The sequence below is a fragment of the Ursus americanus genome, chromosome 4 (genome assembly GCF_024610735.1).
Source record: "Ursus americanus isolate L20-20 chromosome 4, mUrsAme1.1.p, whole genome shotgun sequence".
Lineage (NCBI taxonomy): Eukaryota > Metazoa > Chordata > Mammalia > Carnivora > Ursidae > Ursus > Ursus americanus.
In genome coordinates, this window is record NC_142130.1 from 97,069,108 (window position 1) to 97,095,487 (window position 26,380).

The 26,380-nt window shown below is 52.7% G+C and overlaps 1 protein-coding gene across 3 annotated transcripts; it reads left to right on the forward strand.

Annotated features, from left to right (window-relative positions):
- The first annotated feature begins 44 nt into the window (after window positions 1–44).
- On the forward strand, window positions 45–25,181 carry RRP1B (ribosomal RNA processing 1B). Of its 3 annotated transcripts, none has more exons than XM_045774177.2 (16): window positions 45–277; window positions 7,885–7,967; window positions 9,490–9,547; window positions 10,766–10,851; window positions 11,213–11,274; window positions 11,869–11,998; window positions 12,816–12,880; window positions 13,295–13,476; window positions 15,013–15,104; window positions 15,702–15,799; window positions 16,799–16,818; window positions 17,384–17,515; window positions 17,820–18,352; window positions 20,200–20,352; window positions 21,522–21,585; window positions 22,412–25,181. In XM_045774177.2, exons 1-16 carry the CDS (start codon window positions 148–150, stop codon window positions 22,603–22,605), a joined length of 2,082 nt encoding a protein of 693 aa, XP_045630133.2. In that variant the 5' UTR covers window positions 45–147; the 3' UTR covers window positions 22,606–25,181. The 3 variants fall into 3 exon arrangements, with proteins under 3 accessions (XP_045630133.2, XP_045630134.2, XP_045630135.2); XM_045774178.2 differs by having other exon boundaries at window positions 17,387–17,515; XM_045774179.2 differs by lacking the exon at window positions 9,490–9,547 and having other exon boundaries at window positions 251–277.
- Window positions 25,182–26,380: the final 1,199 nt, after the last annotated feature.

A 26,380-nucleotide genomic window follows, 5' to 3' on the forward strand; every position in this document is an offset into this window, starting at 1 on the left:
GGCGCCTTTGTGACGCCATCAGCCCGCGCGCCGCCCCCGCCGCCGCCGCCGCGAGCCGCCCTGTGCGCAGTCGCGGCCCCGGGCTGCTCGGCGGCGGCGGGAGGCTGCGGGCGGAGGGCTGCGGCCGGGGATGGTCCAGCGGGCGCGATGGCCCCCGCCATGCAGCCGGCCGAACTCCAGTTCGCCCAGCGGCTGGCGTCCCACGAGAAGGGCATCCGGGACCGGGCGGTGAAGAAGCTGCGCCAGTACATCAGCGTGAAGACGCAGAGGGAGACAGGTGGGCGCCCGGCGGTCAGCCGCGCCACATGGCGGCCGGGCCGGGGGCCGGGGGAGCCGGGGGGAGCGGCGGGCGCTGCTGCCTGGCGCTCCCGCCGCGCGCCTGTGTGCGTCCGCGCCGCGGGAACCGCTTCCCGCCGGGTGCAGCCCGCCGTGATGGTTGAGGAGCTGCCTAGTGTGCCCAAAGTCGCAGGGAGTGGGGACGCTGAGAGTGGGCCAGGCTGCCGGACCCTGAGCCCGGCCCTCGAATCACTACGCCAAGCCGAGTGTTTCTACTGTGCTCCGCACGGATTCACGTGTTGTCTGGTCTGACACCTTAGGTACAGGAGTTTAGAGCAGAGAAGACAGAATCCCTACTTTGAAAGTTGCACTAGTAAGCCGGGGCAGGAGGTGGATAACTAAAATAGAGTTTTGTAAGTGTAGGAAGGGAAAGGAAAATCACGGGAAGAGGGAGCTCCTCTATATAGGCTGTTCCAGGAAGGCCTCTGGGGTGATGAACGGGCGCGAACAGAGGCGGGAGAGAAGAGCAGAGCGTGCCCTAGAAATGGCTGGAAGACCAGTTAAGGGAGAGAGGGTGAGGGTGTTAGGACTTAAAGCTGGAAGAGTGGGCAGTGGCCTTGTCACGTTGGGCTTTGTAGTTTGTTTCCTGACTGCAGTGGGGTGCCAATGAAGGATTTCGTGTACCTGATGCAAAACATGTTGTGAGCTCTTGGTGTGAGTTACAGTATGCCGTGGGGGTTTTGTGCTGTGCTTGGATAAGTGTTGATTTGTTTACTGCTAATACTAATAACTTTAGAGTCTACTTGAAAGAACAGATGTGATCTACCCCTGTACTGGCTTTCTGAGTTTGATTTATTTTGAGGCGAAATCATAAAGGACTACCCAGGATAAAGAAAATACAGTTTTATGGGACGTCTGCTAGAAAGGAATGAAGAACAAATTCCTAACTTCAATTCTGCTAGGGATCTCCCTGAGAGATTTCACTTACTGTCATGGTTTCAGGGATCCCAAGTCCACGGAAGGTTCCTAACCTGAAGTCGCCGGAGCAGACCTGGCTACTTTGAGCTCAGAGAGGCCTTATGGACGGGGCACTTCCACCTTGGTGTCCCGTGGGCACCTCAGACTCAGATGCCCAAAAGTGATTCATTTTCCTGCCCCTAAAACCTTTTCTGCTTCACCTCTGTCACCATTCACTCAGAGTCTGCTGGACACATGGTAACGTCCTGGACTCCTCTTCCTGATCCTCTCCCCCACCCCTCATCCGTTGACTCTGGCCTCTACCCGTGTCATCTTCTGAGTTATTCTGCCCTCCCTGAGCCCCCTTTATCTTATCTAGACTCTGACCTTGCTCACTTCCTAACCAGTCCCTTAACTCCATTTGCCTCTCTTTTGAATCTGTCCTCCGCAGACCAGCCTAGGGCATCTTCTAAAACTGTTCTGATCACATCACTGCCTTCCTGGATTTCCAGGTCTGCAGGCAACGGTCTGTCCTCCCTTTCCCTTCCCACCTCAGCACCTACATGACTTCTTCGTTTTGGTTCCTAGGGTACAATTTCTCTCGTCTCTGCCTTTGCCTCTCTCTTTCACTCCCAGCATTCAGTCCAACATCACTTCCTCCAAAGTGCCTTCCCTACTATCTTACACCACCCCTCCAGGATTCCAAAATAGCCAGTGTGTCTCTATCGTGGCACTTAGCTGCTTCTTCGTTGTCTGTTAGTGTATCATTCTTCCCCAAACAGTGTAAGCTTCCGTCTGTCTGCTTAGCTAGAAGTGGGAGCCCATCCAGGCGTATGCCGGCCTGCCTGTACACAAGAACAGAAGAAAGGCCAGATGCATTACATATGGGCTGAGATGGCCAGTCAGAGCTTGTTGCTCAAACCCCTTTGATGAACAGGCCCAGGATCTAAGGGGACACAGGGGCATGAGGCCAGTGGGTGTACACCAGTGCTTCCAGGGTCCTGTCTGGTCAGCACCCATCACGCTGAGAGAGACTTATTTCGTATCTCTTGTTCACCACCACGTCCACCTTGCCTGGAGTACGCTGGGCCTCCGGAAAAGGAACCGTATGGTGAATGTGGTGGACAGTGACCATGGGGCGGAATAATCAAGGCCGCCGCCGCCCCTGAGCCCCATCAACATGAAATGCCAGTTGGGGAGTAACTCAGCCTGACGTGCGTCTCATGGACAGGCTCACAGTTTGTTGTGTTTTGTCATGTGCATAGTAAAGGAAATATGAAATCTTAGTCTTACTGACACAAAGAACTGCCCATCAGCAACATAAATAGCTGTGTGACTTTTTTTTTAGAGTGATCTTGGAGCACCTGGGTGGCTCAGTTAAGTGTCTGACTCTCGAGCTCAGCTCAGGTCTTGATCTTGGGGTCATGAGATCAAGCCTCGCGTTGGGCTCCATGCCTCGCATTTAATAAAAAATAAAAAAATAATCTCTACACCCAAAGTGGGGCTCAAACTCACAACCCTGAGATCAAGAGTCAGATGCTCCACCAGCTGAGCCAGCCGGGCGCCCTGATAGCCCTGTGATTTTAAAAACAAATTGGAAATCTTTGTAGTGTTTAAAGCAACTAAATGTTGCTTTGGTGTTTTAACTGTTGGTGCAGAGCACTCACAGACTGATCGCTGTCCATGGTTTTAGTCACGAGAGCTCATTTGTACTGTTCATTCATTCATTCGTGTCTTCAGCAGACACAGAGCACCTGCTGTGTGCTGTTATTATTCTTGGCACTGGGACTAGAGCAGTGAACAAAAGACAGAATTCCCTCCCCCCAGTTTTATTGATTCTGCAACTTTAAACATTTAACATCTGCAGAAATTGGGATGTATCTTAAAATCAATCTTGTGAGCATTTTATTTGCCCTTTGCTTTCATTTGGTGGCACATAAAAGAACCGTGCATCTTAGGGCTGATGGGGTCTCAGATTCAGTAATGAGGGAAGTGTTTCTTCATGCTGTTATGTTTAGGGGTCTCTGGACCCCATAGGTAGAATAAATGAGAGCTGTGGATGCTTTAACTGACCAGGTGTGGACTCACCCAGACCTAAAATGATTCCTGAGTCATTTCGTGCTAAGAGTAGCAGTCGGGTTTTCTCATTTCGCAACTTGTTGGAATTTACTCTGCCCACATCTCACTTCGTGTTCGCCTCATTTGCTGTGAAATAACTAAACCTATATTGTCAGAAACAGTGGCTTTGGTTTAAGAAAGTCAACCCCAAGAAGACAGGTCTGGGCTGAAACTCTTTAGATGAGTGCTTTACCCTCAGAGTGAAGAGAAATTAAATGATGAGCATTTCTCTGTTTTGCTTTAAATGCTTCAAAAACGGGTACTTTAGGCCTCCGGTTATGGAATGAATAAGTCATGGGATGAAAGGTACAGTGGGGAATATAGGCAGTGATAATGTAACAGTGTCGTGTGGGCGACACATGGTAGCTGCGCTTGTGGTGAGCACCTGAAGCTGATGTGACACTGTGTGTCAACTCTAAGTCCATTTTTTTAAAAAAATGAGAGGCTCAGTCAGTGGAGCATGGGACTTGATCTCGGGGTCAAGAGTTTGAGGCCCACATTGGGGGTAGAGATTACTTAATAGATAAAAGTTTTTTTAAATGGTACCTTGTTTTGACCAGCTAAATTCCTGGGTGAAAACAAATGATTTTTATACATATATTGAAAGTACATGTATTAAAAGGAGCTTCAGTAGCCTGCCGATGAAGAACATGAGACAATCATAATACCTACCAATAGTGCTGAACAGTGCTTTACTCTTACAAGGTGCTTCTAGTGCATGCTTTTAACTGTGATCCTAACCGTAAACTGTGTATATATCGCAGGTGAGGGAACAGGCCCAAGGGCTAGCTGATGGTTTTCTAATATAGCACAGCCAACAGTTAGTGAGCTGGGACCAAGCCACGGGTTTGTGACACTTTGCTGCCTCACATAGGAAGAAACAATATGTTTTAATGCCCGGCCCCCTTTCCAGCCCACTGTCTAGGGTCTACTGTCACCCTGTGACTTTGTGGAAATCCACAGTGATGGAAGAGTATCACATAACCCTCTCTAGCATATCCTTCGCATCTTCGCCTACTACAGGGATGGGTTAGCCACCGATACTTGGAGTTGGTGTGACACGCTGGTGTACTTAGAAGAACCATCTGGAGATAAATACACACTGTGCTATTTTTAAGTGAAAAAGGCCAGAGTATGGAATGCATAGCACGTGTGACGCTATCTAGGTTCCACACACACAGCTGTGCGTCTGTGTGTTTCTGTACCATGTGTAAGTACTATGTCAGTGCACAGGAGCACCTAGAAAGATGCACAGCAGGCAGATGGCAGTGGTCGCTCTGGGGTACAGGAGGTAGTAAACAAGGTACTTTTGGTTGTGTCATTTTGTTGTCATATATGAATCTTTGCAATAAAACCGTTTTTATTGGTTAAGACTGTTCTTCAGTTACAACCTGACTGAACATCCATGCCACATTAGTTTTATTTACTTACTTATTTATCTATTTGAGAGCGAGAGAGCGTGTGTGCACACAAGCAGGCAAGCAGGGGGAGGAAAAGAGAGGGAGGCAGAAGGGATCTCAAGCAGATCCCACGACCCTGAGATCATGACCTGAGCCAAAACCGAGAGTCAGACACTTAACCGACGGAGCCTCCAGGTGCCCCCAAGCCAAACTAGTTTGAAAGGGAAAACCAAAGCACAGCGTCATGGCAGAGCTCAACTGATGGCAGCAGGACTGTTTTTCTCCGTTGCAAACTCTGCTCCCCTGGATTGCTTCCCTTCTCACACAGGCTCCCCAGCATGTGGCGAGGGGCCTGAGTGCAGGTGTAGACCATGTCCTCTTCATATCTGCTGTGAGAGAGCAGGAGCCCGAGATGGGCTCATCTGTTCAGCCCTGAACCAGCCCTGTGGCCAAGGGAATTCACGCGTTTTTGGCAGCAGCCCAGCTTGCTGGCTCCCCTTTCTGTGGGGTGAGCCCCACCCAGACCCCTGCCTCCCTCCCCAAGCCCTGCCTGGAGGGGATAACGGTCCAGCTGCTTGGCAGAGGCAGGGGCTGCCCAGCACCAGGCCTCACACAGGCACCACTGTCATTCAGTCCCGTGCGCGCTCAAGTTTGCCAGGGTTCACGGTTTTCTAGTTTCGTTATGAAGAGTTTTCTACACAGAAAGAAGAACGAAAACAGCCCATGGTAACACTTCAGTGACCTCATGCACTCCTTTTTTCCTTCTTTTTCTTTTTTTTTTTTTTAAGATTTTATTTATTTATTTGACAGAGAGAGACAGCCAGCGAGAGAGGGAACACAAGCAGGGGGAGTGGGAGAGGAAGAAGCAGGCTCACAGCAGAGGAGCCTGACGTGGGGCTCGATCCCATAACGCCGGGATCACGCCCTGAGCTGAAGGCAGACGCTTAACCGCTGTGCCACCCAGGCGCCCCTTTTCCTTCTTTTTCTTAAGAAGGGGACTCACTTCTCCACTTCAGCCGCTGTTACTTCCTGCCTGGTTTGTCCCGTGCGTCAACTTCTCCTCCCACTAACATGTTGTGGAGCAAATCGCAGACATCTCCTCTCCACGCACCTCGCTGTGGGTCTCCAGACGATGAGGACTCTTTGTACACAACCACAGTACCGTTACCACACCTGTTTAAAAGTCCTTCGTATGAAATAACTAATCTGAGTTTTCCTGTCACCTTGTGAATTTTTCTGTGACACAGAATCCAAGCAGGAGCCAGCCACTGCACTCTGCAGCTCCTGTCCGTCTTTCCCTTGCAGTTTACTTGTTGCCGGAACTGGGTCACTTGCCCCGGGGAGTTGCCTGCATTCGGTGTTTTGCTGACTGTACCCCATGGTCTCATTTGACATATTCCTCTGCCCCCGTGCTTCCCCACGAACTGGCACTAACGGTTAGACTCTACATGATGTCGGTTAGTTTTCATCTTTGTAAGAATACTTAGCAGGTGCTGCTGTGCTCTTCCTGTTGATGACAGCTGCCTCTGCAAGCTAAGATGTGACAGTGGAGGTCCGACTTATCCATCCTAAGTTCCTTGCCCTACCCACTAAATCACGATTGAATGTAACTACAAGTCACTTTGACAAACTTCCTGTGATCCTGATTGCCGTTGTCTCAGCTCTGGGGTAATCTGTCACTCACGCCATAGCTGTGCTAGCAATCAGCAACACCACCGCCCCCCCTCCGTGTGGCTTATTCATAACAAGGTGGGAGGGGTGGAGAAGCCAGTTGCCACGTTGTTGGCCCAACCCCTAAAGGAAATATATTTTAATAAACTTTACTCTAGTTCCTGGTATAGTGGTTTTAAGTGAGAAACTATCACAAAGAATCCAAATGCACCGTGACAAAAGTGTTGATATTAGAAAGGTCTTCAGTAACTGGGGAGTCAGCATCTACGCACCTCCAAAGGTGCGCTCTCAGCTCTCAGTGTGCTGAACTTCAGTGCGTCAAAGGGACCTGTGCAGCACTTTTTAATTATCTTTTGGTGTATTGAAATCACATGGATTCCCAATATATATGTACTTGTTTGCATTCACCTAGTTTGTCCTTTGATACTCCAAGAGATTTTTCCTAGTATCTCCTAGTGAAGTACTAGTACAGACCACTGGTAACATGCACCAAGACATGAGGATTCTGTTTGTTCTCCGTAGGTTTGGAAACTCCAAGAACGTACCTTGCCTGATTTTTGAGATCCCTTATGTCCCTCAGCAATCATTTCATGACACCGGGGATCTAGCCGGGAACTAGAAGGCTGTGTGTGACTTGTGTCTTGGTCAGAGGTGGTATAGGGCTTAAAAACGAGTCCAAACAAGGCTAACCAAGGTGACGTCACTTAAAACAAGGCAAACATTGCCCAGTTCATGAAAACTGTAACCAGGAGGGAAAGAGATAGGGGTATAGCCAAGTTTGACCTCTTGGCAGGATCCTTAAAAGGGTGTCTTTGCAAAAATATCCCAGACCTCTCCCATTTTCCCAGGGCCAGTTGTATGAGACTTAAGCAAATCCTCCGTTTTGTTTCATGAGAGCAATGCACATGTTGGTGGGCGTGGTGAGGTGCTGGTGTTAGGCGGAGAGGAGCACACAGAGGGAGCTCATTTCATAAACGACCACCTCACTAGTTAGCTTCTGTTGTGATGACATGCGCTTCCTCACGCTACTCAGAGAATGAGGGCGCGCCACTACGACCTGCCCCATAAACAGTAACACCACGGAATCTGTACATGTTTATTTTGTACCACAAGGAAGCGTATGCTTCAGAATAAAAAAGACATTCTCAGGGGCACCTGGGTCGCTCAATCTGTGAGGCGTCTGCCTTCGGCTCAGGTCATGATCTCGGGGTCCTGAGTTCGAGCTCCTCCTCAGGATCCCTGCTCAGCAGGGAGTCTGCTTCTCCCTCCCCTTCTCCCCCTCCCTGCTTGTGCTCTTTCTCGCTCAAATAAATAAATAAAATCTTAAGAAAAAAAAAAAGACATTTGTGGGTAAGAGAATGAAAACATTTGTGGTATTATTGTCGCTGCTTGCGTGGTGGTTCTAGACACTGAGACAGGAAATGCAAGGACTCTAAGATGTTTGTGCTGTTTTGTCCCCTAGGAGGTTTCAGTCAAGAAGAACTTCTAAAAATATGGAAAGGGCTCTTCTATTGCATGTGGGTGCAGGATGAACCCCTCCTACAGGTAACATACAGTTCCTTTTGTCATATGACTGGGGTTTTTGGCCCAATGGATAAAAAGGGCTTGTTTTCTGCTGGGTCAGTCTCCCGTGCACGTGAACAAATTATGAAGCCACGGCTCAGGGTTCAGTTGCTCACCTCTTGTCCATCTAGAGAGGGACACAGTGGCCAAGCAGTGAGGTTATCTCTTCAAATAATGAAGAATACACATAAAACAGAGATTTCTTATGTGTCTGTCATAGTCTCATAGGTTGGTTCCATGGAAGGCTTTACATATTTTAAAGTTTCTGTTTTATCTGTTATTATTGGTGATCAGTTGTGGCATGGCACTGGTCTAAGAGCCTGTGAGCACTGGGCTCCGAGCCCACCTCTGCCATGAGTTGAGTGGGTGCCAGGACTGGGCAGCCGCCTTGCTGGGGGTCAGGCTCTTTGTAGAGAAAGCAGTGGACCGGTCTCTGACACCCCAGCCTTAAAGTCCAGCAGAGACTTGGCACAGATGAGTATGTGCTTCTGGACCCATCTGCCAAGCATGCTGAGCCCCACCACCAAAACCGTTTCTGAAAGTGATGCTCACTGTTGACGGAGCTTTGCTGTGTGCATGAGAGCAGACCGGCCTTTGTAGAGTGGAGGGCGAGCCTTGAGGAACGCTCCTTGGAAGCCTGCGCTACGTAAGCGTCGTAGACTTGTCTGCATTTTAGCGTGCGACTTCACCACTTTCCCCAAGCCCTGTAATAGCAGGCTTTGATTTATTGCTGTCACCCCACTGAACATATTTTGAGTAGGACAGCAGGGCAAAATATTTTTAAGTTACATTCAGAAGTAACAACCGACAGCTTTAGTGGAGGAAGACAACAGATGAACGGGAGCATCATTTCCAGTCTGGGGGCTCATTTAAAATGGGCGAGGAAGACGTGAGCCCAGATGACGTGCAGGTCACACCGAGGAGGGCTGTTCTCATGTCACTCGTGAACAGGATTCTTGTATGGACTCTCCCCAGGGCGGGTCTCTTCCTAGACCCAGACCCCCAAATTCTCCCCGCCAGCAGGCTTGCTGCGTTGTAGCAGGACTTGATTTCCTGTGGCCCTTTTGCACTGGACAGAGTCTGGATGGGTGCCGTTCACCTTCGCTCCCTACCCCCACCCCCCACCCCCCATGGCAGCCTGGCTGCGAGCGAGCCGAGGCCAGGACTGTGTTCCACACGTATCCCTGAGGAGAGACAGTCCCCGTGTCTAATTTGGGGGCTTAGGATAGAATCTTCATTCAGTGATATACTTTTAAAGCCAAGAATGGACAGCTAGTTTACCTCTGTGGGTCATTTGAACTGAAACTAGGGATACTTCTCTAAACGTGCGGCGTGATGCTCAGAGGCATACCACGTTGGCACAACAGCCCACTGAGACGGGGGTGTCCCACTTGGTAAAACTGAAGTAGTGACGTAACAGGAGGTGCAGACGCCAGCAGATGCTGTCCCGGCCAGTGCTGCCGCGTAATAACCCCGCTGTCTCTCCCCGACCCCGCCTTTGCAGGAGGAGCTAGCGAACACTATTTCCCAGCTCGTCCACGTTGTTAACAACTCAGAGGCCCGTAAGTCCTGATCATTTCATGACTTTCAAAACTTCCTCGTTCATCAGCTTGCGTAACTTGCCTAGGAAACTAGGCACTATTGTTTCTCCTTCCTTGAGGGTTTCCATTTTCCGGGGGCTTGTTGAACCAGCACATGGGGCTACCAGTGTGTGCATGGCAGGCGACAGACCTTCCCCGTGAGAAGGCCGTAACCCCAAAAGAGGGCCAATAAAAGAGGCATCTCGTGCAGTATCGTGTGACCCGTCAAAGATTTAAAAAAAAAAAAATTTTAAAGTCTCCAGAGTCGGCACATTCTGAGTTGCTGAAGCGCTCTCAGAGGCTGTGCGTGCTTGTGCCAGGGCTCGCTGGAGTCTCTGGCTGCCAGGCTGTCCTCCTGAAGACTGGAGCCATGTAAGGTCATCACTGGTGATAAACCGTAAAGTAAGCCCTCTTTACCAAAAAGAACAAATGCAGGGAGAAAATGAACTATTTCCAAGACGTTCAGGCTTTGATTCCTGACAAAGGAAGAGACAGACTGCAGACCTGGTTGTTGGTTCTGCTTAGCACACCTCAGAGCGGACCCTTCCCACTGGCTTAGTAACCCCAGCGGCCCTGTGTTTCAGCCGGGCCCCAGCCCACTAGTAATGAGTAGAATTCTACACGTGAAATATCATCTAGGTTTTCACATATCAAGGAGGAATTATGCAAAAAGAAGTAAAAACAAACAGAAAAAATTGACAGTTATTTTTGGATGGAAAAGTGGTAGATTCATGGCTCAGAAGAGAAAAATAGAACATTTTGTTAGAGCTCAACCAGCTGACACAGAACATGAACCAAAAGGCTGAGTTTCTATGCGGATCGTCCAAGTGTTGATCAGAACGAATGCTTCGGAGTGATTGTTAGGTGTAGGTGGGCAGACAGGGCCTGTAGACATGGCTCAGAGAATTTCTGATTTTAATAGAAACAAAGCTTTGAGGCAGGTAAAGAAAAACGCTCCGTGGAGCGTTGTAGTTGGACATCAGGGTATTATCAGCCTTCCTGTGATAACAGGCTTTTGCGGAAATGGAAAATAAGTTACTGAGCAAGTTTAATTATTGACCGAATTTTCTAGCTACTGAAAAAATTCTTGGAAAAAGTAAATCATAAATAATCCTAGTTTGTTTCCCTTTGTTACTTTCTTGCTGTATGGTAGTATGTGAACCTGACAACCAAGTATTCAAAGCCTTTCGTTCACTGCAGAACACCTGTTCATTCAAACCTTTTGGCAAACCATGAATCGAGAGTGGAAGGGGATAGACCGGCTGCGCCTGGGCAAATACTATATGGTAAGACCTGAGCGCCTTTCCCGCGTCTGCTTCAGAAGCCGGTGAAGGGCACGGTGTTGAGCTGCTTCAGAGCAGTGGAAAGGTGTGTCTGTGAAGCAGAGCGAGCTCCAGGCTCAGTGTGGCGACGGGTAATGTGATCGTGGGACATCATTTGCATATGTGCTCGAAGGTGGCTCTGTTCTCTCGCAGCTGTTGTGAGTTTGGGGATCCTTAGTGAGCACTTTCTGATGGAAAGTTCACTGTGATGACGGTGACTGCACTGTACGAATGCAGGCTGTACCAATTCCACTGGCCTCTTCATTCTGCTAACTGATGGACATTTCTTACTTTCCCTTTTGTAACAAAAGTTGTCTCTCTCTAGCTGATCCGTTTGGTCCTGAGGCAGTCCTTTGAAGTTCTGAAGCGACATGGCTGGGAAGAAAGGTCGGTAAAGTATTGGGGCAAGCATTTGGTGGTTTTAAAACTTTTAAAGTGGGGCATCTGGGGGGCTCAGTCGGTTAAGCATCTGCCTTCAGCTTAGGTCATGATCCCAGAGTCCTGGGGTTGAGACCTGCATTGGGCTTTCCGCTCAGTGGGGAGCCTGCTTCTCCCTCCCTCTGCTTTCTCCCTCTGCTATCTCCCTCTGCTCTCTCCCTCTGCTGTCTCCCTCTGCTCTCTCAAATTAATTAATTAATTAATTAATTAATCTTTTAAAGTGATAGTGTGTTTCTCAAGCGTTTCAAGTAGCGAGCTGAGCTTAGTTGCCTGATCTCTGCCTTTCTGTCTGCTGACTCCTGTGGGAAGCAGAACCTCCTTACTCGTGAAGAACCAGGAGCCCAGTAGAGACTCCTGAAGGAGTTGAGCCCGCGTGCAGCATTTTATACCCATTCCAGGGATTGCTCTTCTCCTCGGAGACTGCGCTCAGCCTTGCACTGTTGCGCAGTGTAGCAAGAGAACAAACGTGACTGTTTTCTTTCAGGGAAGAGCAAAGCGTTGGTATGCTGTAGTTTACAGAACCGTGTGTGTTGTTTTCTTCAGCCGAATCAAGCTCTTCCTCGATGTCTTGATGAAAGAAATCCTGCATCCTGAGAGCCAGTCTCCAAATGGAGTGAAATTCCACTTCATTGATATTTACCTGGATGAACTGTCCAAGGTGGGAGGGAAAGAGGTAAGAAACAGTGGGACAGCGGGCCGGCAGTGTCATGAGACCACAGCTGACCTGACCAGGACTCTGGCTCTCCATGCAGTCCCAGAGCTATGAGCGGCATAAATGGGCTCAACTTGTCTTTTGACAGATTCTTCCCCATCTGGGAATGTGTCCTAAGCAGCTACTGGGACACATGAACAAAGATTGTGCGCTAAGGATGTTCCTGGATGTCTTACAATTGAAAGCAACTTATGTACTCCAGTAATAACATAAGAACATGGTCACGGTATTGATTTTTTTAAAAGCTGTAGGGGAAAAAAGCAGCAGACAGAGCTGTGCTCATGGACGCCTTTTTCGAGTGTATATTTATCCATGAGGAGACAGTGCGGGAAAGGAGACATGTTAGCTTGCACGTGATTATCTGAATTTGGGAATATCAGCAATTTTTACTTTTTTATTTTTACACTTTTTTTTAACAGGTGTTCTGCAGTGAACACTTTTTTTTTAATTAAAAGGAAGTAGAAATACTACATTTTTACCCACTGGTTTGTCTTATAGTTCCCGACAACATCTGTATAGAACTGTCTGTAGAGCAGGGGACGCAGAGCAGCACGGATCGGTGGGCTGGTTTTCTCTGGCCATTGCACAGCGATGCTCAGGCGGCTGGAGGGCGGCCGGGACCGTTAGCCTGGCTCTGAGCATCTGGGGAGTTCATGCGGAGTGCATTTTGGGTGTCGACAGAAGTGTTTTCCTGATCCAACCTGTGTGAAAAATGCAAATGGCTCCTTTTTCTAGGACAAATCAAAAAAATTGTTTCTATTCTGTTTCTAAATTTCAGCTTTTGGCAGATCAGAATCTCAAGTTTATTGATCCATTCTGCAAAATTGCTGCCAAGACTAAGGAGTAAGTGAGTCCTGTGTTTGTTTTTGCCGCTTCATTTGGTACTTAATTGTGGGTAATGGTGTTAAAATTGTTGGGAGGCTCGAGGCAAGATGCCTGTGATGGTTTATACAAAGCCCAGAACAGCTGAACTCTGAATTTCCATTAGCAAGACGTATGACCCTTAGAGTCATACCTGGGCTCTGCTGGCTTGACCCCAGACATTCCAGGAGTCACGCCCTCCCACAGCCACAGTTCCGTCTGCCTTTACCACGCGCTGCCCGCTGGTTCCGCACCGCTGCGGCTGGCTGGCGTGGGAGCGCTGCAGGCCAGGGGATGGGTCATGGCAGGCACTCGGGAGGCTGCAGTGGGCCGAGCGCGAAGCACCCCGCCACAGCCACTAAATGACCAGGCCATCTGTTGTGCTTCCACTCTCAGCCAGACGTTGGTGCAGACGATAGCGAGGGGTGTTCTTGAAGTCATCGTAGACCAGTCTCCTTTCGGACCCGAAGAGACCCTCGAGGAACAGAAAACTCAAGTGGGTGAGAGCGAGTTCTCCGAAGAAGAGATGCCTGAAAACGAGGCGGCATGGAGAAGGCCAGCCAGTAAAAAGAAGCCGGGTGAGACGATTCCCTTGAAGTCTGTCTGTTTACATAAAGTTCTCCTCAGCTGAACACTTTTTAATGCATTTGTTGGAGTCTCACTGATACAACCTAAGAGTTTGTCGAAGGGGGCCCTGCTGTGGGCCCCCCCCCCACCGGGAAGGGAGGCCCGGGTGCACTGACACACACGGCTGTGCACCTGGGAGCCCCCCACGCCCACGCCTCCTCCCAGCGTCACATGAGCGCCCCCAGGGTTTCACGTTGTCATTGCTTTTGCTTTGGCTTTTGTTTGTTTCTGTTGTTTCGGGTTTTTTGCCGTTTAAACATGCTAACGTGGACTTGCTTCTGCAAGACGGTCGTGGGCGCTCACGCTGCGAACGTTCCATAGTTCTGCCTCCTCGCTTCCAGGGTGCGTAACAGCTGTTGGGGGCTGCTGCCGCTGGGGCCAGTCCTAGTCTTCAGGGGCTGCCTGTGGAGCCTGCATGTCAAGGTGCCGGTGTTTCCGACTCTGGCAGTGCTTGATGGCATCTCAGGGCGCAGCATTAGGTAAACGGTCCGATCAGGATATGCCTGTGCTTTTGAAATGCTGTATGACATTAAAAAGCCGAGATTTCAAAAACCAACGGCCAGAGGCAATTTAAACATTTTTTTAATAATGGGACACAAAACTATGTATAAGGAGCCCAGTTTGGTATGTGTCCTTAAAAATCTGGAAAGATACCAAAATGTCAGTCGTTGGCCACGTGTGGCAGAGTTATGGGTGTCTTCTGCTTTCTTTGTACTTTTGTCTGTTCTAAACTTTCTACAGCAATCATGTATTTTAATCAGAAAAACAATTATTAAAAAAAAGAAAGAAAAATTTTAATCTTAAATTCAGCATAGGTGACAGGATTAACCAGCTGACCTTGAGCAGGTGTCCTGCGGTCTCGGGAGTTGTCCCCTGCTCCTCCTGCGCGCCAGGTCTCTGTCTGAACTAGACACCTCTCCCGGCTTCGGGTGTCCTGCTTGTTGCCTGGGACCTGAGCACGCAGGGCCCTGCTCGTCTTCTCCAGGCTGTGCCCGGAGACGCCGCCACTAACGAGCTGCTAGGATTTGACAAGTTGTGAGTTTTCCTTAGTGGATATTATCTGCTTCTTCATGGGCGCTGGTTTGTTAAACGTTAGGAGTTGCATTGGTGTTAATCCACATCTGTGAGAAGTTAGTGTATTGTATAGATTTTTACCACAGCCTCAAATTTACCTGAAGCTGGGGACAGACTCCTGGGTGCGCTCTGCTCCCGCGTGCGGGGCCTCCCGCCCAGGGGCTCCTGCCCCCGCCGCCAGGGTTCACAGGAAGACAGAGCGCGCCAGAGGGCACTGAGGGCTGCAGAGGGTTTGTCTGTGACGTCATCAAAAGGCAAAATGTGTCATTTCTCCAGGACTTCCTTTAACAAGCCTTCTTTGGGAGATGACAGATGTGTTTGCGGGGTATCTGTGAAGAGACCGACAGTGGCTGCTCTGCACGTAGTTGTTGCCATGTGTTTGAAGAGCTCTGTCTCTGGGTGTGTTTTGATAGCGCTGGGCAAGCAGCACTCCAGAAAGGACGGGGTCCACGACGACGGGGAGAGAGGCGGTGGGCGCCTGGAGGACGCTGGGCCCCTGCTCCAGGTTGGTAGAACGTAGGTTTGCTGTGCAGTGGCCTGGCTGAGTGGGAATTAGGGTCAGAGCTCATTATCCCCAGGTCCCGAGCATGCAGTCGTCCTTAATCCCTTCGCTCCCTGACGTCACCTTCCTTACAATGAGCTTACTGGGGGCAAATTTAAATGGGACAGAATTTTGAAAGATGTTGGTATTCGCTCTGGCTTGAACTGTTATGATCGTTCCCTTCCCTGCAACAAAGGCAGCTCGGTGCTTTCCCAGTGAAGGTTACTGTGTTACCAAGAGCAAGTTGGACGTCTAGATTCAGTTTACAAAGCAGCACACCAGGCAAATTTTATGTGGTGTGTTTTACCACAATTTTTTTTTTTTAAAGAAAGAATAAATAGAACAGAGGAAGATTGGCATTCCCCAAAAATAAGTAGAACAGATTTTTCAAAGATGGCATTTAACCTTTTGGTCACTGAGTCTTAGCACTCACCTGTTAAGACCATCCTGCTGCTGAAGGTGCCCGGAATCCCCCACTGCTGGCTTCTGTCACCAGTGGAAGTGACTTTCTAAGGGTGTGGTTTGCCTGCGGGTTTATGTTTTGTTGCTCTTCTCGCACAGTTCGACTACAAGGCTGTTGCTGACCGACTCCTGGAAATCACCAACAAGAAGAACATCCCTCCCTTCAACAGGAAGCGTCTCTCCAAACTCATCAAAAAGTAAGTGACCAGTGGGCAGGGTCTGCTGACTGTCATCCGTGTTTGCGCAGCTCGCGGTGGACGGTGCGTCCCCTCCACCCTCACCTCTGCCGGCCTTCATCACGTCTAGCCCTAGCATGCAGCGTGCCCATGTCAGCTGAAAGGTTTTGGGGAATAGCCACTCCCCTGCCGGCTCGTCGACGCCTCACGTGCCCCTGCACTCAGCTCCTATAGCCGCCTCCTAGTGGTGCAAAGAGAAGTCGATCGGTGATGGCTGCATTTGTAGAGCCAGAGATGGCGGTGTAAGGGTGCCGCTTAGGTGTGGCCGAGGTCGCTCAGCTCCCATCGCAGTGATGCCAGAGTGTGGCCGTACCAGGAATTCAGCACGGAGCAGCACCGTGGCTTCTCGTGGTTGGCGACAAGGAACAGCCGAGGTGGACTGCCCGCTGTATGAGCAGGCGCTGCTCTGAGCACTGGACATAAATTAGCTCATGCTAAGAAAAGCCCTGCAGGACGGCTTGTCGTTTCCCCGCCTCACAAACAGCTCGGCCGGGGCACGGGGCTTGCCCGACGTCCCAGCTGGCGGGTGGCGGGGCTGGACTCACACACGCTGTCCGCTCCCCCAGAGCTCTGCCCCCCACCCAGCACACGGCCCCCTCACTTCCTTTTTGTTCTAACCCCGGCACTGCATGGAACATCTTCTCGACGAGGTGAACAGAGAGGACAGTGGGACATAAACAGAGATAGAAGCTGCTTCAGCCTTGAGACAGAAGTTTGAATTTCTTCTGTGTGAATGAACCAAGATGGAATCTCTAGATCGCCACGTCCTTGAGGGCGCTGGCCTTAACTGAGGGCAATTTGTCCTTCAGGCCTTTGCATCCCCACCACCTTTAGCCTCCCCTTCTAGAAGGAAAAAAGTGAACTAACACACCCAGGGAGCACAGCTTAAAAGTTGTGTGCATGTGTTTTCAGAAGACAGAAAGAAGGACTTTCTTCAGGGGCTTTTGTTCTCTGTTTCAGATTCCAGGATCTCTCCGAAGGTGAGGAAGTCCGAGGATTACAGCGGGTGATGTTACATGACCCCGGGCCCCACTGAGGCACTTACAGCAAATATTGCAAAAGAGGATTCAGAGACGTTGGGAACATGAATAGCGGCCTTTACCTGTGAAGGCCGTCCGCTGGGCAGAGCTCGGGGGGCCAGCATGCAGCGCCTCCCATCCCAGGGACCCGAGCCGGGGTGGCATGGGCGGTCATCGTCCTTTTGACAGGAAGGATTTCTGTTGGTCTAGGAAGCTTCTGGTTTGATTCTTTAGGAAAAAGAGTTGACCTCTTAGACTCCCTTTCCTTTGCTGCCATGGTCGGTTGTGCCCCTGGGGGAGCTGTTGTCTGTAGCCGGTGACACGTGAGCGAGCGTGCCTGGGGAGTGGCTGAGCCCCAGGGGCCGCGCTGTCAGGGTGTCCCCACAGTGCGGTTCCTGCATCCGCAGCAGGTGTGGGTTGGGGAGGTCGTGAGAAGCGGGAGTGAGGACGCAGGGTCAGGGTGGAGGATCTTCCCGTGTGAGGTGGGGCCAGTCTCAGGAAGCCGACACATGCCGCTCGTGTCCAGCAGGCAGTCTGTCTCAGCTCGGTTTTGCGGAGGAGGCTTCTGCTGACCAGGACGAGCAAGCCCTCAGCCGAGGGAAGCATAAGAAGAAAGGGAATAAACTCCTAGAGAAGACGGAGCTGGAGAAAGAGACAGGTGAGCCGAGAAGCTCGGCCGACGAGGGAGGGGGAGGCCAGGTGCAGGGCTGCCTGGGTCAGGGTGGAGCCGCAGCGCCCGCTCCTGTGGCTCAAGAGGAAAGACGCTGAGTGTGTGATTTTCTGCGGCACCGACGGGCTCCCTGAACGAAAAGCCCGTGTTACTCTTGCGGGGGGCAGCGGGTGCGGAGACCACGGGACACACGGCGCTTTGGGGCCCCGAGGTCTGGGCCAGCTGGGCCCCGGGGAGCCCGGCGCCCCGCCCCGTGCCCGGCCCTTGTTCACGGGCTGGGGCGTCTTTCTAGGAAACAGGTTCGCTCTTGAGGAAGAGGAGAGCGACGCCAGCGTTCAGAAGAGGAAACGGAAGAAGAAGAAGAAGAACCACCTGCAGCCTGAACGTGTGCGGTCGGGGGCTGAAGCCGGGCCCCCACCGCAGAACGGGGCTGCCGAGCCCGGAGCGGGCAGGGCCCCCGCGCCGGAGCCCGGCCCCGCGCACGGCCGGAGGAAACGGCCCCGCAGGAGGAGCCCCAGGGTGCAGGACGGGAGCGCAGCGGCCGCGCCACCACCGCCTCTGAAGGACGCGCCGCCCGGGGACCCCCGCCCTGCGCGCGCTCCCGCAGCCAGCGGCGCCCCCGTCCCGAAGCGGAAGCGGAAGCTCGGGGCCCTTCCGGTCAACGGCAGTGGCCCGCCCGCCCTGGCCTGGCCCCTGCCCCTGGGCCCGGGCGGGAGGCTGAAGAGAAGGAAGGGGGAGCCCGGCAGCCCCAGCGCGTCCGGCCAGAAAGCCGCCATCTTGAAGAGGAGGAAGAGGACGAAGGAGGCGCCGCTGGTCCGGGCTCTGGTGAGGCAGCTGGCCCCAGTCCGCGGGGGGACAGGCCTGCGGGGAACGGCCGAGACCCGCGCCCCGGACCCCGCCCCACCAGGCTGCGCCCTCGGAGGCCGCAGAGGGTCAGCACCGAGCTAGGAGCAGTGTCCCCTGGCGGAGGACGCTGCTGCCCGGCGGTTGACACGGGGGCGCGGGCGTCTCCGGCACACCCTGTTCTCAGGCTCCATCAACTCCCAGCCAACCTTTGGCCCTTTTGGGGCTGATTCTCCTTTTTCCTTTTTTTTTTTTTATTTATTTAACGGAAAGCCTACCTGGGCTTACCCGTGTAGAGCCTGTGTAAATGAGGAGCCAGGCTCTGGATCTGCTTTCCACGTCCCTCGTGGGGCCCTGCAGCGCGTCCCTACCAGTAACGGCAAACCGTTCCACCTTGACGCCAGGCCGGGATCGTTAACAAGCCTTGTGACCGCAGGGCTGCCGGTATTTCTTCCCCGGCCCTTCCCGCACGGGCTTGCTGACAGCATCCAGCTCGCGCAGGGCAGGCACTGTGCTGCGGCGCTCGGTGTGCGTAACAGGCACCCGAGTGCGCTTGGCTCAGTGCTGATCCCGGGCTAACGGTGTCTCTGATGAGTTAGCTGAACCAGTTTGTGGTCAGAAGTCCCAGCTGGAAGAAAGGGATAAAGAAAGGGGGGGGTAATCAGAAGGGGGAATGAAACATGAGAGACTATGGACTATGAGAAACAAACTGAGGGCTACAGAGGGGAGGGGGGTGGGGGAATGGGATAGACCGGTGATGGGTAGTAAGGAGGGCACGTATTGCATGGTGCACTGGGTGTTATACACAACTAATGAATCATCGAGCCTTACATCGAAAACCGGGGATGTACTGTATGGTGACTAACATAATATAATAAAAAATCGTTATTAATAAAAAAAAAAAAAAAAAAAAAAAAAGAAGTCCCAGCTGGGGGAGCACACGGAAGTCTCCCCTGGGCTCCCGGAAGTCTGTTCTCACCTTAGATCTTCCCTGAGCATCTCTGTCGCGGGTACCACTGTCCCTCAGCCCTCTAGACACCATTCATTGGTGCTCTTTCTTCGCTGAGAATATCAGGGAAGTCTCCGAGTCTCAATTCTCGGGCCCTAGCAGTCTTCCTTGGCACTGGAACTATTGCTAAAGAAGCCACAGGGTCAAGGAAGGTTTTCCTCTCAGAAGGGGTCCTTCCTGTGTCTCTGCTGTGGGCGAAGGTGCAGGGACAGAGGGCCCCCGGGTCTCCCCTCGTTTGTGGCATCATGGGGTCTGCTGAGGGAAGGCAGCAGTTTCCAAGCTAGGAGCGCCAAGACCTTGCAGAAGCTAGCAGTGTGATGTCCGCTCCATTGGGCCTCCAGACCCCCCAGGGACCCCAGACTCAAGCAGGGGCCTCACTGGGGATGGCAGTAGGTTGTAAAATTGTAAAACACCCAGCAAGGGTTCTTTATCTGCCAGTAACTGATCTGCAGGTCCTAACTAGGACCTCGTGCTTGCTCTTTCATATCAGACTTCTCAGTGGAAGGTGAGGTCTCTGATCGGAAATGAGAAAATGAGTTACTATGTAACAGATGCTCTTTGAAAGGCAGAAATCTTCAGAGGAGCTAAGTTGGAAGATAGATAAAGATGGGTTCTTGTGGCTGAACAGCTAGGAAACCTTTGGCCATGCGGGCCCGGGGCTGGGTAGAAAAAGACCCGTGTGTGCCTGGAGTTTGCACCTGCCAATTCGAGAGCTGTGTGTGATACGATGCAGGAAGCACTGGGTGTGGGGTGTCCAAGCTGGAGACGCTGCGTCTCTCTCCCACGCATGACCTCTCCTCTCGTCCCCTCCCTCACGCAGGAAGGCCGGGACGCTTTCAGCCCTTCGAAGAAGCAGCAGCTGAGGCCAGAGAATGACTTTGTGAAGTTTGACACCCCCTTCTTACCAAAGCCACTGTTCTTCAGAAGAGCCAAGAGCAGTGCCCCTGCCGCCTCCTCACCCCGTGCGGTGCAGGTACGTGAGCTCAGCCCCACGGGCTGCCCCCCACCCCCCTGCAACCGCACAGCCCGTTCCTGCCTGAGAGCCACGCACCCGGGCACATGCGCTGGGCCTCGGGCCCCGTTGCTGCCCTCCTGAACCCGGGTGTGCTGTGCTGGGGGTCCCCAGGGCCGCAGTGGCTCTGGGGCTCTGGTCTCCACCTGGTGGCACGGGCTCATCTCTCAGCGATCTGGGACGGCCTGAGAAATCAGTCCAGGGGGGTTGCAGGTGTGTTGGGTGATGCCTCGTATTAGAATTTCTGGGAACAGGGAAGACCTGGAGGAGGAAGGACATCAGGGGTCCCTGCTCAGGATATTGGGGGGGGGGAGCAGCACAGTCGCCATCACGGTGGCAGGACAGGGTGGCGGCTGCTCCCAGAAGGATGTGTCAGGGCCACGGTGAAGCACATAGCCAGCTCCGCTAGGTGCCTTTGGGTGGTGTGGAGCGAGGTGCAGACCGAAGCCGCGTGGTCCGGGTGCTCCTGGGCTGGCCCTGCCAGGAGGCCCACAGAGCAGTGACTGTTTCGGGGAAGGAGGAGGTGCTGTTTCAGTACCTGCTTGAACTAGCAGAGGGGCAACTGCCTGTGTTAACTATACACACGTATGATGTTTGCGGAACACCTGCCAGTGACTCCACAGATAGAAGACAAATTCCTCTTCTAAACCGTTTATGGTCTTAAAGCACAAATGGTGTGGGTAGAATTATAAGGTTCATCAGAAATGGGGGTGCTTCATCATGCAAAGTGGGCCCACGGGCAGGAATCTTTCAAATAGAAAACAGCTTAGATAATTCTCATGAATTGTTAGAACATCCAGATCTGTTATGCATGAAGCACTGGGAAGCATGTGCGCTGCCCGTCGAAGCCAGAGTCCATCCCTGGTGTGTGTGAAACTGTAAAACTCAAAGTGAATGGCGGTCCTTGCAGCTCTGAAATGCCGAGCTTTTTCTTGTCAGCTGGGAGGTTCCGACACCACTCTGTGCCCTGCTTTCCTCCCCTGGATGCAACACGTGGCTGCCACATGGCCAGAGACACTAGGCCCAGGGCCGGCACGTCCTGATGGAGGGTTTCCCGGGGACAGCGTGGTCGCCTGGCCAAGCGTCTCCACCACCGCTGTCTCACTCCCTTTGTTGTTCTACCTTTACAGCGAGACAAGACGCCATCCAGCTCCAAAAAAGTCACCTTCGGGCTGAACAGAAACATGACTGCGGGTGAGTGTGGGGGATGGAGCCCCTGATCTGTTCCCAAGTCAGAATTCCAGCCACCAAGCTGTTGGTGGGGTGGCCAGGGTCTGGTGCTTCTGGAAGGAGCCTGTCTGGTAGAAGACATGGGGGAAAGCCATCTCCTCGAGCCTACCCACGCAGAACGCTTGAGGCTCTCCTGCCTGGGGGTGACTGATGGTCCCCAGTCATGGCTGCCTCTGCTGACATTTGGAGCCGTGTGTCCAGGAGGAGACGGGAGAAGAGAGATATTCTCATCTCGTCTGGTTGCGTTTATGTTGGTGCCGTTCGCTTGTTTTGTTTTGTTAACGGAAACCAAACTCTTTAAAGAACGTAATGCGTTTAAGACCTGACTTTTCATAGGGCCCACGAGTAAATGTGTGTGTGTGTGTGCACGCACGTGTGTTGGGGAGGGACCATCTGAGGGGCCCCTGGGCTTGCGAGGCCTTGTTTCGGGAGCTGGAGACAGTGGGAGGAGTAGATCAGCTGGAAAGAAAGGCTCTTCCCACAGCCACTCGAGCCTTAGGTTCATCCGTGTTCCCTGAGCACCCCTGACCCCGAGTCCCTCCTGTCAGAACCTGACCCACCCGGCACCCCCTCCCATGCCATCTGTGGACGTTGGTTCATTCATTCCTGTGAAACAGGATGCTGACTCCATTTCCTCCAAAAGCTCTGGGCCTGCTCTCCACAGGGCCTCGTGACAGGGCTGCCCTGCTGGGGCGCGCGGCCCAGCTCCCATGGGGGACAGTGCTTGGCTGGGTGGGCGGGTCGGAAGTGCTCCACCGTTAACATGTGGCCTTGCTTTCATCTGGGGCAGAATTCAAGAAGACGGACAAGAGTATCCTGGTCAGTCCCACGGGCCCCTCCCGAGTGGCCTTCAACCCCGAGCAGAGGCCCCTCCATGGAGTGCTGAAGACGCCCACGAGCTCGCCTACCAGCAACCCCCTGGGGACCAAGAAGCTGCTGACTGCCACGCCAAAGAGAAGGCCGACAGCTATGGACTTCTTCTAGAGTAGCGGCAGGGTCCTTTTAAAGACTGTGTTTGTACAGATAGTCTATAAATTATAACTTTAAGAAGGTGGGGCCTTTTTTATTGTTTTATAAATCCCCGTAAATTGTATAAACAAGGTCTGAGCGGGAGCTGCTGCTTCTCCATCCCTTCTGTGGGGGCTGTGGGCGTCTTGCTGAAGGTTTTGCTACAAACGCCGTTGGTGCATGAGCTGTCCGGGGCCTCGTGTTTGCGGGTGAATTTCGTGACCCCCACCAAGGTGGGAGCTGAGCTCAGTGACCATCCGTCACGTGGCACTGACGCTGTCGGCGCCGTGGGAGCGGGAGGCGGTGGCCTCGCCCACGGACGGCAGAGCTCGGGCGCTCAGCACTGCACTGGCCGTGCCGAACTGGCTTCCGGTGGCTTTTGGTCTTCGCCAAGCACGCGGGGCCTTCCTCCCCTGTTCCCCAGGTGTCTGGCAGTTTGTGCCAGGGAGACGTGTGTAACCAGATCAGCAATATGGTGGTAGCTTCTTTCCCCTGGGCCTGCAGGAGGGGTGGGGAGAGAAGAGCCTCCACCCTTAGGACGCCTCTTTCCTCCCCTGGGCCTTGTTCCCTTCCCTGTGTTCCTACCTCTCAGGCCAGCCCAAAGTGTCTTGACCGGTGAGCGCCGCTCGGCTCTCACCCGAGACTGTGAGCACGCTCCTTCCTCCGGGTCCTGTGCTCCGGTTGCTCTTCTTACCTGCATGTAAGCCTTTGAGCCAGCCGAAGTGACTGGCGTTCCCAGAAGCAGCTTTCCTGGCTCGGACGGAAATTCCTGTCCTCAGGCGCGGCGGCAGCATCGGAAAGGCTGAGCCCTACTGGAAGGCGGAGCTCGGCAGCCTTCAGGAATCGTTCGCGCGTACGTATTTGTCCGTAGCTACCTTTATCTGAAGTACTGGCGCTTGCACTCGAGATTTTTATAGACTTCCGACCTCAGTTCATTACAGATGTGTGTGGCAGGCGCTCAGACTTCCGCTGGGGGAGCAGGGACGGACTGTGGGGAAGCCGCATCCGCCCCTCGAGCCCAAGTGACGGACACGAGGCAGATTCAGAAATCAGGTGGTCACCTAAGGAGAGCCACTGGCCCCCAGCTCCTGTTTGAGTTTACGAAGTAACAATCACAAACCTCAAGAAGAGGTACGAAACTCGGGGGTCTGTTGTTTGGGCATAGGGGTGCTCAGTGCTGCCCCTGGTCCGCTCTCCGCTCAGGGGACTTCGGGCCTCCTGGGAGTGAAAGCTGCCTCCCCCGTCCTGCCTCTGCCCCACGCAGGCCCCCAGCGTTGCCTCTGGGACCGACCATTGCTTCGTGTGACAAAGGAGGCCCACTGGGATGGCAGGGCTGTGTTGATGTGACTTCGGTTTCTTAATCACGTCATCAGGGTGGGGCTCTGCAAATACGTCGCCATGAGGTCAGGCAGGCCCGGCCGGCGCGTGGTAGAGGCCCGCTGAGAAGGAAGTAGGAACCTTGTCCTTTGCCTGCTCTGTAATAAAGTTTTGTCCAAATTAGTCCATGAGATAAGACAATTCACATTGAGCTGTCAGATAGACCCTGTAACGAGAAGTCTTACGTCCGAGATGCCGTGGTGGTGTTTGCATGGGGCTTTTGTGCCGCATTCGGTAAAATGCTTAAAACCACATTCAAAACCAAATCTGATCATGGGAGAAGATTAGATTGGAATATTCAAGTATTTTTAACTTTTTGTTTAAAAAAAAAGTGTTTCATTATCCTTGGCCAGATTATTTTTCTAACAGTTTTTATTTTAGCTTTAAAGATGGGCCATGCAGTCCAGCGGGCTTGAGATATTTTAGCAAAAGACATCCGAGGGCACGGGCGGGTGGATGCAGGGACCTCCCTTCACACACACACGGCGTCCAGCCGAGCGTCCAGGAGATGCACCTGCTGGCAATGCCGCACCTCCGGACTCGGGTCCAAAAGTGACCACAGTTCCATCCCTCCTCCTCTAAATCTGTCCTAACGTACTCCATTCTGTGGGTAAGTTCAGTGGGTTTACTGTGGCTTATTTTTAATGCCTAAATTTTGGCAAAAAAGGAAGGCAGAAAACTTTTTTTTAATTCTCATTACACACACACCAAGAATGTGTTGCACAAAGAAAATGTATTCAGAATACCGGTTTTCTATTCGATGCATGTTATTTTCCTAGGCAGAGTTGCTGAGGGGACTTGGAAGTGCAGAACTGGAAATCCTTTACATTAATGCTGGTGATCTTACAGTATTTTGTACAATGGTCCTCTTCCCCCCGACCCCGTATGTCTGGTTGGTTTTGTACAATTTGGTACTACGCTTTATAAATGCATAAACCTTTCTAACTCCCTGTTTACGTGAAAGCACAAAGGAGGGTCAGGGAAATCGGGAAGTGCTTGTTAGTGTTGGAAAGGACATGAAAAGGAACCTGTCTTTTGATCTGTGTGTTTTCTCTGCATTTCCCTGACTCTGCTGGCAAGAACCGTGTGTTTACGATCAGTCTGTACTCCCGTCTACAGAGTGTGTCCATCGCATCAAAGCCAAGTCCAATAAACAAAACCTGTCTTTGCACTCACATTTGTACTTGATGTTGGCTGTCCGTGTGCATGGAAGTAGGCCTCTGGGGAACGATGGGAAGGCAGGGAGTCGGCGGATGCTGACATCAGCCCTGCGTGCCTGACAACAAGGCTCTTCAGGGCCCTGTCCCTCTGCACGCCCCCTACCCAGAGCCAGCAAGGGGCTGCTGCGCACGGCTCCTGGAGAGGTTCCCGCAGAAACACCACTACCGGGCCTGACGCCTCTGCTCCACGGGCCTTGCCTCTGAGCGTGAGCAGAGAGGTGCCCGTGTCCCAGGGGGAGACGCCCAGCTCCCTCCCAGAGACATGGCTGCCACTTGGGTGGTGAGGCCACATCCTCCCGGCGACCACCTGCTCTCCTCCTGGGGACCAGCGACGCACTCCACAGCGGGCGGGTAGGCAGGAGACAGGTGCTGTGCCCTTTACCTTTATCCGCATGTGTTCCCGAACAAACTTACTCAGCTGTGGTCTAGATCCCAGACCAGTTCCGCAGAGGGTGACTTAAGCCCTAACATAACAATCCAAATACCAGTACAGCCTGTCCCCGCCATCTGTCGTCCCGACCTGACCCCAAGTCTCCACAGCACATCCTCGTGCCTTCGTCCGCTCCTTCAACAGTGGCCAGTTGAGTTTCGGTCTCTTGCTGTTCGAAAACGTAGCTCAAGTGTCAGCTGGGGCTTGCACCCTACACCTCGGTGGGAGCGCAGACACCCAGGAGGATCTCCAAGGCCCCTGGGCCCAATAGCCTCTGCCTGGTTCTTGTTCTCGCTTCGCGCCAAATGGAGGCACGGGGCCTTCTGCCCACAGCCGCCCTGTCCTAAGATGCTGCAGGCATCAGGGAGCAAACCTGCTCCCTGGGGCTTGGGGTCAGGAGTCCCATCCCTCGTCCACCGCAGACCTAGAACTGTGCACTTCAGTTTAAAGACTGGTCCGTCACGGGCTTTGTCCCCATTTCCATGCCCGGACTCAGCTCCCGGTGGGTACCTGCTGTCCCGCACTCCATGACAGGCTCAGCTCTGTCCCCGCGTTCCCATTCGAGCTCAGTGTGTGCGGCAGAAAACCGTCGCCCTGGCAGGAGCCACGCCCGTTAGCAAGCAAGTTGCTCAGCAGCAGTTTCCCCTCCACATCCTGACAGAATACTCCACTGGTTCCACGCCAGCCCTCCGTCCAGCTGCGCTTGCTGAGCCCCTGCCGTGGT